The sequence below is a fragment of the Bolinopsis microptera genome, chromosome 4 (genome assembly GCF_026151205.1).
Source record: "Bolinopsis microptera isolate Bmic1 chromosome 4, MBARI_Bmic_1.0, whole genome shotgun sequence".
Lineage (NCBI taxonomy): Eukaryota > Metazoa > Ctenophora > Tentaculata > Lobata > Bolinopsidae > Bolinopsis > Bolinopsis microptera.
The window spans coordinates 11,250,964-11,263,261 of NC_087075.1; the positions used below are offsets into that span (position 1 = coordinate 11,250,964).

The 12,298-nt window shown below is 37.9% G+C and overlaps 2 protein-coding genes across 5 annotated transcripts in view; both read right to left on the reverse strand.

The window, feature by feature from the left end:
• LOC134814219 (protein ILRUN-like) overlaps window positions 1-12,298 on the reverse strand; it is a 97,438-nt gene that overhangs the window by 69,076 nt on the left and 16,064 nt on the right. The gene's annotated exons all lie outside the window — the stretch shown is intronic.
• Window positions 158-10,767, reverse strand: LOC134814534 (cyclin-dependent kinase 12-like). Of its 4 annotated transcripts, none has more exons than XM_063822695.1 (9): window positions 10,598-10,767; window positions 10,140-10,349; window positions 9,462-9,880; window positions 8,844-9,148; window positions 8,484-8,649; window positions 8,070-8,123; window positions 3,267-3,525; window positions 2,734-2,842; window positions 158-1,789 (listed from the first exon to the last, which is right to left on the reverse strand). In XM_063822695.1, exons 1-9 carry the CDS (start codon window positions 10,705-10,707, stop codon window positions 755-757), a joined length of 2,667 nt encoding a protein of 888 aa, XP_063678765.1. In that variant the 5' UTR covers window positions 10,708-10,767; the 3' UTR covers window positions 158-754. The 4 variants fall into 4 exon arrangements, with proteins under 4 accessions (XP_063678765.1, XP_063678764.1, XP_063678767.1 ...); XM_063822694.1 differs by having other exon boundaries at window positions 10,089-10,349; XM_063822697.1 differs by lacking the exon at window positions 8,070-8,123.

Consider the following 12,298-nt stretch of genomic DNA (forward strand, 5'->3'; position numbering starts at 1 on the left):
ATGAAAAACACGAATTGTAACTAAAATTTATGAAGTGTGAAGTTTTCAAAAGCTATAGTATCTGAAACAGCGATACTAACCTGTGTTGGTGCTCCTTTATCAAACTATACAATTTTTGCAATAAATTACTTAAATGCCGGCCAGTTACTAAAAATCATTTATCTATCAAATGTTTGAAGGTTTTCATAAAATCAACAATTAAAAACTATTACTTATATATTATATCGTATATATAGATCGCCTTTTGAATAAAATTCACAGAAAACTCGTCAATTAGCTTGATGCGCAGGGTAAAAATGTTTTAAGATCACAAATCTTATTTTGGTTAAACAACAATTGCGCCGATCAAGGAGGGAATTTCTGACAGTGGTTTATCCATAGGGCATACCATCAAAACCTAATACCCCGATTTCGAATTCTAAAATCTATAAAATTGAAAAATAAATAACTTAGATTACTATCATATATATCATCAAACAACTATTATCTATCACAGAAGACTTCGCGGTGGCCCATTTCAGCACGACAATCTGAGGAAAATCCAGGAAGCACAACTTTACCAAGTCTTTTTTCTTTCTCGTTTAGGTCTCGCTCTGCAGTCTGGTTCTATTTCTTCGGCGGTCTCGCATCACTTACATTATTTCTGTACAAAAACATCTGACAACACATTAGAAAATATCATTATATCATAGACCCCTCGTTGCGTAATTATTTAATTAATTATACAATTACATAATTAACTCATAAGCTGATCTCATGGTACCGCTTTACCGGGTGGTGGAACTTGGTTTTGTGATAATCTCGAACCCAGTTCTTGTTGCTTCCGATTTTTCTCCTTGCGTTTATGCATCTTACACCACATTTCATGGCAGTCTTGCGATGGTAGTTGCATCGGGGGCTCCTTTGATAAATCAACATCTGACAAAAATTTGTGTTTCAAGCATTCTTCAGCTGTAAGCCTCTGATCTGGATCCATAGTCAAGGTTTTGTCGACTAAATCCAATGCATGCTCGGGGAAATAACAAAATTCTTTCCTCACAATTCGTGGGTATTTTTTCTTATTATACTCAATAAGAGAGCTGTACAAACTCAAGTTCACAACGTTGGGCCAGTTGTCAGGATTGGGGCTTCCACAAATCCTACAGATGACCTCTAGTTGATCCTGTTCACTGCGCGCTCTAAACAGCGGTCGCTTTGTAAACATTTCCCCTAAAATACACCCACTTGACCAGATATCAACCGCGGGCCCGTAATGTTCTTCACCCAGTAACAACTCTGGGGGCCTATACCAACGTGTAATAACCTTGTTTGTGTAGAGTCTGTGGGGATCATCCTTTCTCCAGTACCGTGCTAATCCTAGATCAGCTAGTTTTACTTCTCCTTTATTGTTTAGTAGCACGTTGGCACACTTGATGTCGCGGTGAAGAAAGTTTTTAGAGTGACAATACGCGAGACCCTCAAACAGTTGCCGCATACAGAGTTTTATCTCGCGTGGTCCAAACTTAACAAGATCTGATTCAATCAAACCCATTAAATCATGGTCCATATATTCGAAAACTAAATAAATGGACGCGTCAGACCGCCGGTAGTCATCGGCTGACAACCGATCTGTAACAATGGCTTTTAAACTAATGATATTCTTGTGCTGAAGCTGCTTCAAGATCTTTATCTCCCGAACAGCTGTGATGGGGAACCCTTCTTTGTTCTTGCTGTCCTCTTTACCGGTGTCACATCTTACTTTCTTTAGAGCTACGATGTCGCCGCTGCTATTGTGTCGGGCTTTGTAAACCTGCAGGTATTCCTCGGTTATAAAATAGTAATTTGACAATGCCGTTTGTTAGTTAACTTTGAATTTGCTATAAATGATTTTGGAGGTATGTATTTGGTTGGTTAATTTCCCGTAATTTCTCGACCAAAGTAATTCAACTCAGATTCACTGACAGATTTACACTGACATTAGTATTCATAGTAAAATGTTACAATCTATACATTAAACATAAACACTAGATCAATGATAGATGACAGGTAGTGATATACTGATATAGCTGGATAAATTGAGATAAGTTTTCTGAACGTGCGCTGGAACATGGTCGATTAAGATTCCGAAAGGGCCAAGAAAACAGGAAATTAAATGACCGCTCTCACACAAAGAGAATTTCATTGCGGCCACGATTTTGCTGAAAAGTAAATTCACCGAAAATAGAACCACAGTTTAGTGTAAGATAAAACTTACAAAATGAATTGTGAGCAGCTCAATAGAACTTTAAATAACTTTATATAACCTCAGATAACAAGAAGGAATACATTACAGCTGGTAATTTACATGACCTCACAGAACAATAGACATGTCCCTGATTTATACCATTTAGTATAATGTAAGATATATATATATAAAGGGGGCGCAGTGCCAAAGTTTTAATTCATTTTAGTGGTGTACTGAGTGGCCGGCCTATCAAGCAACTATAGAATGTTGTCATTTTCTAGGGATTAAAACTGTCCGCATTCTTCCAGATACTGGGTTACTGTTTTAATCGTGGTCGACGGTCGTAGATATAATGTAATCATAATATTTACTGCAACCTTTTTTTCTAATAAATCTATTATATTCATTGTCACGTAAATTTTAAATAGTGATTGTAAATAAATTTGCCGACTACAGAGTCCTTTTGTTAATTTTTACTGATTAAATGATTACTCTTAATGAACAAGGAAGAAAACGAGCAAATGAATTACCTGGCCGTAAGTACCTTCACCAATTTTATCAAGGATTTTGAACTGTTTTATTCCCTCGTCTTCATCAATTTTGTAGTTAGGGTTCTCCGGCGAGTTTTCCCTGTTCGACCTGAATAGAAAATGTGTTAAAAAACGGAAAATCTAAAAACAATTGCGCAGCAATTGTTCACACGAAAATGATTCTAGAAACGACGCTAAATTAATTGTTAAACTGAATGACATCATGTTCTTTATTAGTTTTCGTTACACCATCGGTTGTCAAACATTCAAACCTTATTTGTCACCCATAGCTCTTCAGTTTTACACCGAAATTCATTAGGCACAACTGCCATTTAACTATTTATATTTTATTTAAAGCTTGGAAATATCTGGATAATGTTGAGAAGGTGATTGTGAACCATATTTCTTTTGATACGTGATTCAGACTTCAGAGTTGTTAATTCTTAACGCTGATTGGTTAATCGCAGTCACGTGTCAGATAAATATGGTTCACCACCCCACTATAAGATAAGATCTAAATACTCTCTCCTCACCTCAAAATGGCATCAATGTTAGGACTACTGTCCGTCTCTTTAACCCTATCCCCGAACCCAGGTATCAGATCTGGGAGAGCGGAAGGCTGGTTCTTGTTCGGAGGGACCTCCTTCTTCACTGGAGTGTTTACCTCCTTTTTAGGGGTAATAGTAGCTGGAGGGTCCTCCTTTCTGGCGGGAGGAGGAGGAACGGGTAGATCCTCTGAATGGTGGTTGTGTGGGTTGTGGGGGTGGAGGGAACCGTTGGTGGGGACAACTTCTGAGGGGGAGGTCTGTGTTAAGAACAACACATGTGTGTTATGAAATTGTGGGGGGAATATATTTTACATCTTACAGACTATCTGAATTGGAGTGTGAACGTAAATGTAACGTGAACAACATTGAAATATTGATGATCGGTATCATCAGATATAATGAAAGTGATTGAAAGTAAATTAAGGCTGAGAAACAGAATACAAATTTAAAATTGCATGCAAGCTGCGTAAAACGTGCAGTAAAACGTGCTTTGAAAAATAGCTGTAAAAAATAGTTGTTTCAGCGATTAAATCTGAAGGATCTTTTGGAATACTGATATCTGGATATTATCCGGTTGGAAGAGACAAGGACAAGTGAAACAAGGAAGTTAGGAGTAAGGGCAAATTTTCGGCGTCAACGCCATCTTCAGGCTAAAATTGTTATAAATGTTAGTATATAATAAATGCTTCTATACTAGTTAAAATGCTAAATTAAAATTACACACACTGAATACAGGTTACATCAAATGGTATTGTACATTACATTAAAAATAGTGATGTACACACGTTTTACACTCTGTCCAAGTACATAATATCTACTGAACAGCAGGGTCGTGTGCTATTTGTTTAAATTTGTCTTTGAATATGTTGTAAAAGAAATCCCTTAAGCTTCTCGCACTCTTCTTTGTTATTGATACTGGGTTTAAATAAATTAATGTAGTAAGCTTCTGTCACTTTACGTTTAATGGTGCTATATAAGTTAATTTCTAAAATATCGAAGGAAATATCTGGTTCTATGTTATCGTGAAACTCTGAATAATGAGCAGCCAACGCATTATCAGGATAGGTTAAAGGCCTGTTGACTGCTCTTCGATGCTCTGAAAATCTATCGTGTGCTGTTCTACTCGTTTCCCCTATATATAGCTCTTGACATAATTTACACGTAACTTTGTATATGACACATTTTGGTTTGCAGTCGTGATTTGTTGTGATGAGTGGACATATGATACAGTTTGGTATGGTGCAGTGTGGTTTGTCGTGTGGTCGTGATGAACATAAGATCTCTGAGAGTTTCTTACCTGGTGTGAATATGAATTTGACCGGTAAGTTGTGTGAGAGGGCAAATTGAGTGACTTCTTTGGAAAATGGCTCGTTGATGAATGGTAGAGTGCATGTTACGTGGTCGGTATCTTGTATGTTTGATGATGAAGGGTTATGACGTGTTGTAGGTGAGAGAGGGTGAAGTCGTCCTGTTTTGTTTATACGTCGTGGGTCTTGGTAACCGTTGTTGACCAACAAGTTGTCTACTATCTTCATGGACTCTTCTTTATACTCTGGTGTTGATGAGCAAAGAGCAGCCGTTTTGTAGAAGTTCTTGATGGTTGCTACTTTAGTTCCCTCATTGTGGTGGCTGTTGGCGTGCAGTGTGATATTCTTTTTCTGCTTCTTTCTGTAGAATTTGTGGTGTAGTGTTCCCTGTTCGTCGATCTTTATCTGGGTGTCGAGGAATGGGGTGAAATCCTGACGGCTTTCCGGATAGTCAATTTCCCATTTGAGCAACTGGTCTGGGTCCTCGTTTGAGATGGACTCCACTATCCTCAGAGCTTCTTCTTTGGAGCTGGCTAGACTCCCGGCATCATCCACGTATCTCCGGTAGAATGAGACGTGTAAATCAGTGTAAATCGATCTTCTCTCGAACATATATACTCGTACTATCGCTCCTATTGGTGATGGTTGGCACCCCATGAAGAGACCAATTTTCTGGAGGTAGAGTCTTGAGTGATATGTAAAGTATGAGTTGGTGAAGACGAATTCAAGGATCTTGTGGATGTGCGTGAGTGTTAGACCCCAGGTGTCGAGGTCTTCCCAATGTTCTTCGGTGAGTGTAATGAGGTCTTGAATGCAGCCACTGATGTTGATGTTTGTGTACAGTGCTGTGACGTCAGCTGTGAAGAATGAGAGACCTGAGAGTTGTTGATGTGACATGTTTTGAAGCTCTTCTAGGTGAGTGTGTATATTGCTCAGGTGAGATGGAACATGATTAAGCAGAGGAGATAGAATAGATTTAACAATCCAAGCAAGCTTCTCAGAAGGGGAATTTATACAAGACACAATTGGACGTATTTTACAATTAGAAATAATATCTACATCTGAAACTAAGACATTACAATCAAATTTATGAGTTTTCTGTATTAAATAAATAGTCGGTAGTTGGGTATTATGTGATTTAAATAAGTCTACTGTTTTGCTGTCATAATTACACATCCTACTTATCTCTGTCCATAACACATTACTCTCAGTCTCTAGTCTCTCAGTAACCCTGTTGATGAGGCGGCTGTAGGAGACTTCTGAGGGGTTTGCTATTGGTTGGATCCGATTTTGTCGCGTGGTGGTAGGTGCAACGTAGGTGTACGCTTCTTGCGAGGTCATGTCTGACAGATGTTTCTGCGTAATCTGCTGTTGTACTCCACTGCTCATAATCACAAACTCACCCCCCTTGTCGCTTCTCGAGAAGTGGAGTTCTTCTTTTCTTGCAATCAAGGATTTGAGTCCCTCCCGTTGTTTTGCTGTTAGGTTAGAGGGTACTTTACTGTGTTCTAATCTGGTGTTAATGATGTAACACAGTTGGCGGAGGTGATGTTCCATGGCGAGGTTGGTGGTGGGTGGAGCACCAGCAAACGGTCGTTGAAATGGCACGTTTTTCGACTTAATAAATGCGAAGCTGGTCGGGCATGTATCATCTGGGGTAGCAACCATCAAGAACTTCTACAAAACGGCTGCTCTTTGCTCATCAACACCAGAGTATAAAGAAGAGTCCATGAAGATAGTAGACAACTTGTTGGTCAACAACGGTTACCAAGACCCACGACGTATAAACAAAACAGGACGACTTCACCCTCTCTCACCTACAACACGTCATAACCCTTCATCATCAAACATACAAGATACCGACCACGTAACATGCACTCTACCATTCATCAACGAGCCATTTTCCAAAGAAGTCACTCAATTTGCCCTCTCACACAACTTACCGGTCAAATTCATATTCACACCAGGTAAGAAACTCTCAGAGATCTTATGTTCATCACGACCACACGACAAACCACACTGCACCATACCAAACTGTATCATATGTCCACTCATCACAACAAATCACGACTGCAAACCAAAATGTGTCATATACAAAGTTACGTGTAAATTATGTCAAGAGCTATATATAGGGGAAACGAGTAGAACAGCACACGATAGATTTTCAGAGCATCGAAGAGCAGTCAACAGGCCTTTAACCTATCCTGATAATGCGTTGGCTGCTCATTATTCAGAGTTTCACGATAACATAGAACCAGATATTTCCTTCGATATTTTAAAAATTAACTTATATAGCACCATTAAACGTAAAGTGACAGAAGCTTACTACATTAATTTATTTAAACCCAGTATCAATAACAAAGAAGAGTGCGAGAAGCTTAAGGGATTTCTTTTACAACATATTCAAAGACAAATTTAAACAAATAGCACACGACCCTGCTGTTCAGTAGATATTATGTACTTGGACAGAGTGTAAAACGTGTGTACATCACTATTTTTAATGTAATGTACAATACCATTTGATGTAACCTGTATTCAGTGTGTGTAATTTTAATTTAGCATTTTAACTAGTATAGAAGCATTTATTATATACTAACATTTATAACAATTTTAGCCTGAAGATGGCGTTGACGCCGAAAATTTGCCCTTACTCCTAACTTCCTTGTTTCACTTGTCCTTGTCTCTTCCAACCGGATAATATCCAGATATCAGTATTTCAATCATGAGACTAATAAACAGCGAACTACTCCGTTATTTGATCTTTTGGAAGCAAGTGATAAATTTTGAAAAGGAATTTTCTATGATGAAAAGGTGTCTCTCAAAACAACTGCACCTTAAGCCTGAACTGCAGCTGAAATGCCCTAACAACATACCTTACGAGACATATTTAAATGGTACGAAACTCGGTGGTTTTTCGAAAAAAACACCATATTTTCGGACTTTATGACTATCGATTTACTATCAACTTATCAATATAGTAAGTTATAAATATGATTCATCAAACAATTAAACAATTAATGAACACTAGTATTCGATCATGAATTGCTTTTAAGATGATTTTGGACACGTTCCATTAAAAATAAGCAATCTTTGTCACTACTTTATTGGCCAAGTCGGTGAAATTTCGGGATTAATGGAAGATAGCAAACACTGTCGGTCTCCTATAACCTCTGGAGGATTATAAGGCTAACTTTCAAAGGCTCAGAAGAAATTGTATACAAGATGAAACAGATGATCAGAGAAGATTTTTGTATCTAATTTTCTCAAATATTGGGTTTCATTTTTGTAAAATAAGGAGATGAAAAAAATTCCCAAATACCATGATTTAATTTGGGGTACGAAATGTGGCGGTTTTTGGTAAAAATTCCCATATTTTCGTTCACAAATCATTTAGGTCACCGGAATTATGTCGAACATAAATATGTCTCGTAAGGTAGTCAATTGGGTGTTAACCAAAATGAAAGTGCAGCCGTTATCTTGCCTTTTTGGAGGTGAGATTGTTTTTCTAGTTTCTGTTTCTCTTTCCATTCGTAGCCTGGTGTGGGTAATGAAGTTTGTGAGGTGGACTGTGTGAGGGAGCGGGGTGTCACAACACATTCGTATGAAGTGTGACGTCACGTGAGGAAGTGTGACGTCACGTTGGGGATGAAGGCTAACTGAGATTATGATGGATATTCGCTGCTAGCGACTGCAGGGTTATAAAATATGATATGAGACAGATGACAGTGCCATACTGAAGAAAAACATGATTTTTGTTTTCATACCATTCAATCTGGATGCAGTCTGTGTGTGAAATGATTAAAGAAAACTGAACAAAGGAAGATACGGCTGAGTCGCTTTTATTTGAGAGGCATGCTTTGAGCTTAACACAACCTGGAATTCCCCTAAAACTCACCAGCAGCAGCAATGGCGATGTTTCTTCTCTCTTGAAGATCTCTCTTCATCTTTTCTTCTTCCGCTTTCTGTTTGGCATCCTCTTCCGCAGCAGTCTCCGCTTTTTTACGTGCTTCCTCCGCTATCTTTTCTTCCTCCCGATTTAGTGCAGCCAGCTTTTTTCTGATCTGAAAAATGAATTTGTGACGTCATCTAAATGAACGATAATGTGGAAGTAGTTGAGTATCAGTTATTCCATCACCAAAATGGATGTATTTAAAGAGAATTTAAAGTCAAAGATAATTTCTTTCCATTTTTGGAATAAAAACCCTCTCACCCATTTAAATGTGAGTCCTTAATACTAATAATTTTAAGGCCATACCTTTTCGCGTTTATGATTGAGTTTCATAGTGTTAGGGGATCTGCTCGCCGACCGATTACGACCCCGTACTGGAGACCGCTGTCTGTCAGCATACGCGGAAGGTATATCTATCTTTTTCCGGTGATCTCTTGGCTCCCTCGGTGGAAACGCTTCTCGACCGTCCCCAGAGAATGGTGATCGTCCTGGCATTGGCCTGGGCTCGTCTTGTGATCGGTGGAAGGGATCTCTGATATCCCGGGGAAAGTGGTCACGTGGTGGATATGGGGACCCTCTGTTGGCTGATGAAATGTAAGGTGATCTGCTGTCTGAAAAGGTATTGGATTTTTAACTGGCAGTTGTTTTATGGTGCAGGTTTAAATTATTGATTGATAAGATATACTTCTCCTAAAATCAACAGTTTTTCGTTGGTGTTTCAAGTTAAGGAGTACAATTTCATAGTACGGTGTATGTACCAAAATTGAGAAAGATCACAATTTTCTCTAATATAAAAAGAGTCCTGACCAATGAAAAAGTGTAATAGTGATAAAGAAAACCCAGGCATATCACTGAAAATTTCAGCCATACCACCTGAAAATTATGCCGTGGATCAGTATTTAAAAATACTTAATTTTAACCAACCTGAATGGTGACTCCTAGCATCTCTATCATCCATCAATAAATCTCGGGGCTTCTGATGACTTCTAGCATCCCTTTCGTCCATCATCAAATCTCGAGGTTTCTGATGACTTCTAGCATGAGCATCCCTTTCGTCCATCATCAAATCACGGGGTTTTTGGTGACCCCTGGAATCTCTTTCATCCAACATTAATTCCCGTGCTTTGTGACGATTTCTAGCATCCCTTTCATCCAACAATAACTCTCGCGGCTTCGGGTGACCCCTGGCATCCCTTTCGTCCATCAATAAATCCCTAGGTTTCTTCCTTGGAGGACTAAACCCCTCTCGTAGATGATCTCTTATTGAGGTACTTGAAGGCAGAAGTTCTGGAGCAAGGTGGGATTTGTGTTTCTTTCTCTTCGACTTTTTCTTCTCTTTTGCTCTGGGGATGATAGAATAGATTAAGACAGGTTCAATGGTTCAAGTTCTTGAGAGAAATTTATTATTGAATATTGATAGAATATTGACATGATTTTATCATAGCACGCAATTACGAATTATCAGTGGCCAGTGTAATGAACGTGGCAGTTAAATAGTGCATTAATTCGATCATATTCTTTAAATTACCACAAGGGCTACAAGGTACAAACCCTATTAAGTCTAGATCTGCGATGGGATTCAAATTGGAACATTCTACCGACCTCTGCTGTTCAGCGAACTCTTCATCGTTCAGATAAACTTGAAGATCTTCTCTTGACAATTTGCTCTTCTTTTGTTTCTTTTTCTTTTTGTTCTTCTTGGCAAGGGCAGAGCTAGAGTGTGGAGATCGTGAAGATCTCTCGGGTGATGAGTCGTAGTACGAGGGTGCCAGAAGTTTTGGCATACCAGGTTCCGTAGGTCCACTGTTGTACCTGAAAGTTTTGCTGTTAAAAGGATAATCCATTTATTTCATAGATTATGCAGCAGAGTAGGTCTCTGTAGCTGATCATCATTTTTAAAAGGTCATGCTTATGCTAAAATATAAGTTTAAAATGTCATTGCAATGTGTCTACTGTTTATTATAATTTGATATACATTACATTGCACACCAAAATGTCATTATGTACCCAACATGATACCTGTGAATTCAAAAATTTTAAAAAGTAAGACAGTAAATTACCTCGAACTTGAAGACGCTGAGGGTTGGTTGTAACCGTGTGGGTAGTAATGGGATCCACTGTTTTCAAAATGCCTGGGCGGAGGAACAGTGTACCCTGGTCGTGAGGACATAGAACCAGTTTTACACCTTTTATTGATTCTCAGCCATCCCTAGGATAGTTGAAAGGTGAAGTTACAATTATTAAAATATTACAAAGCAATAGTTTTAAACGATTGTTTGTGAGCAAAATTCATAAAATTCATTGCTCACTATCTCTAACAAGAATTGCACCAGTTTTTTTGTTATATATGGCGGATGCTAAATTTCCGTTTACTACAAGCTCTGTCATGGTAAAGTGTGACGAACAGACACTAAATCGAGAGCCACCTCCCCGATCCCCGAATCAATCTTTTTCTGCAAAAACGTCCATTCGTAACCTTTCACTTAACATTTTTGCAAAAAAGGGCAAACATCAGCTTCAAATAGGTTGTTCCCCACTTCTGCATGACAATTTTTTAGGTCTTAATGGGCCTGGAAACAATTTTTGACAGCATTTTGGCCAAATGCAAGGACTTTTAACTTTTAAGGTGTAAAATAATAATGAATTGATTACGTGATGCACAATTTATTGTAAAGAGTGACAAAAATATCGAGCCGCTCTCCTGTTTTCTGAACAGTAACTTGAAAGGAGACTACAAAGAAATGATATAAGCGGCACCATATTTTATAACTTTTAAAATTTAGAGACAGCAAAGGTCAAGGTATACGCTACTGTGGGCTACTGTTCTTTCCAAATATCAATCAAATCAAATAATAATGAAACAAACATCATCACACCAGTGGCATAACATTGCCTGTTGGCGCCCCTGCCGAAAAATTAGGTGATTTTAAAGGATATCTTTTAAAAAGTATGTTTCTAGAATAAAACGCACAGTTTTGCTAGTACCGCAGATCAAGTTTTTCAAAATTGTCCCACATTCAAACGGCGATTTGACGCCCCCCCCCCCCCCCCCCCCCCTAGATTTTACGATTGCAGTAGCTCAGCTACTTGTTATTATATACAACATATTACATACCAATCTTATTACTGGATACATTACAACTCGAATCACCTGACGTTTATCATCAAAAATTGCGAATCTACAGGTTTTTTATTTAATTAGGATACATTAACAAACGATAAACACAATTCTAGTAATATTTTCGAACTAAGCAAAGAAAAAAGAAAATTAACGAATCAATTTAGTCATATTTTTTCCTGTAATAGTTTCTCAAGTAGTATCCATCAATCAATACAAACTTAAGTGTGAAGGAAGTGTCCATGATAAGCGAAATAAAATATTTAAAAAACTCTTAAAAATAACTTCACAACTTCGGAAATATCTAAAAATTAATCATGAATTCAACAATAAAAACAGACTAGTCTGTGCACAATTAATTATCCCATTAAAAATGAAACTAAAAATTAATATCTATGCTATGTTCTTACTTGAAATAAAACAAATTTGTATGATGCTTTTGGCACCAAGCGTCCACTTTAGTTTTCAATTCTACAATTACTGATAATATGTTTCAGGTTTCTGGTATATTCTCGTATTTCTGACATGCTTATAGCATTTATAAATTACAGCAAATAACTAAATAGCTTCCTGAGTAATTGTTAAGAGTAAAATATTATAGTAAACATATTACTAGAAGCTCATCTCTCAGCTCCTTACAAGA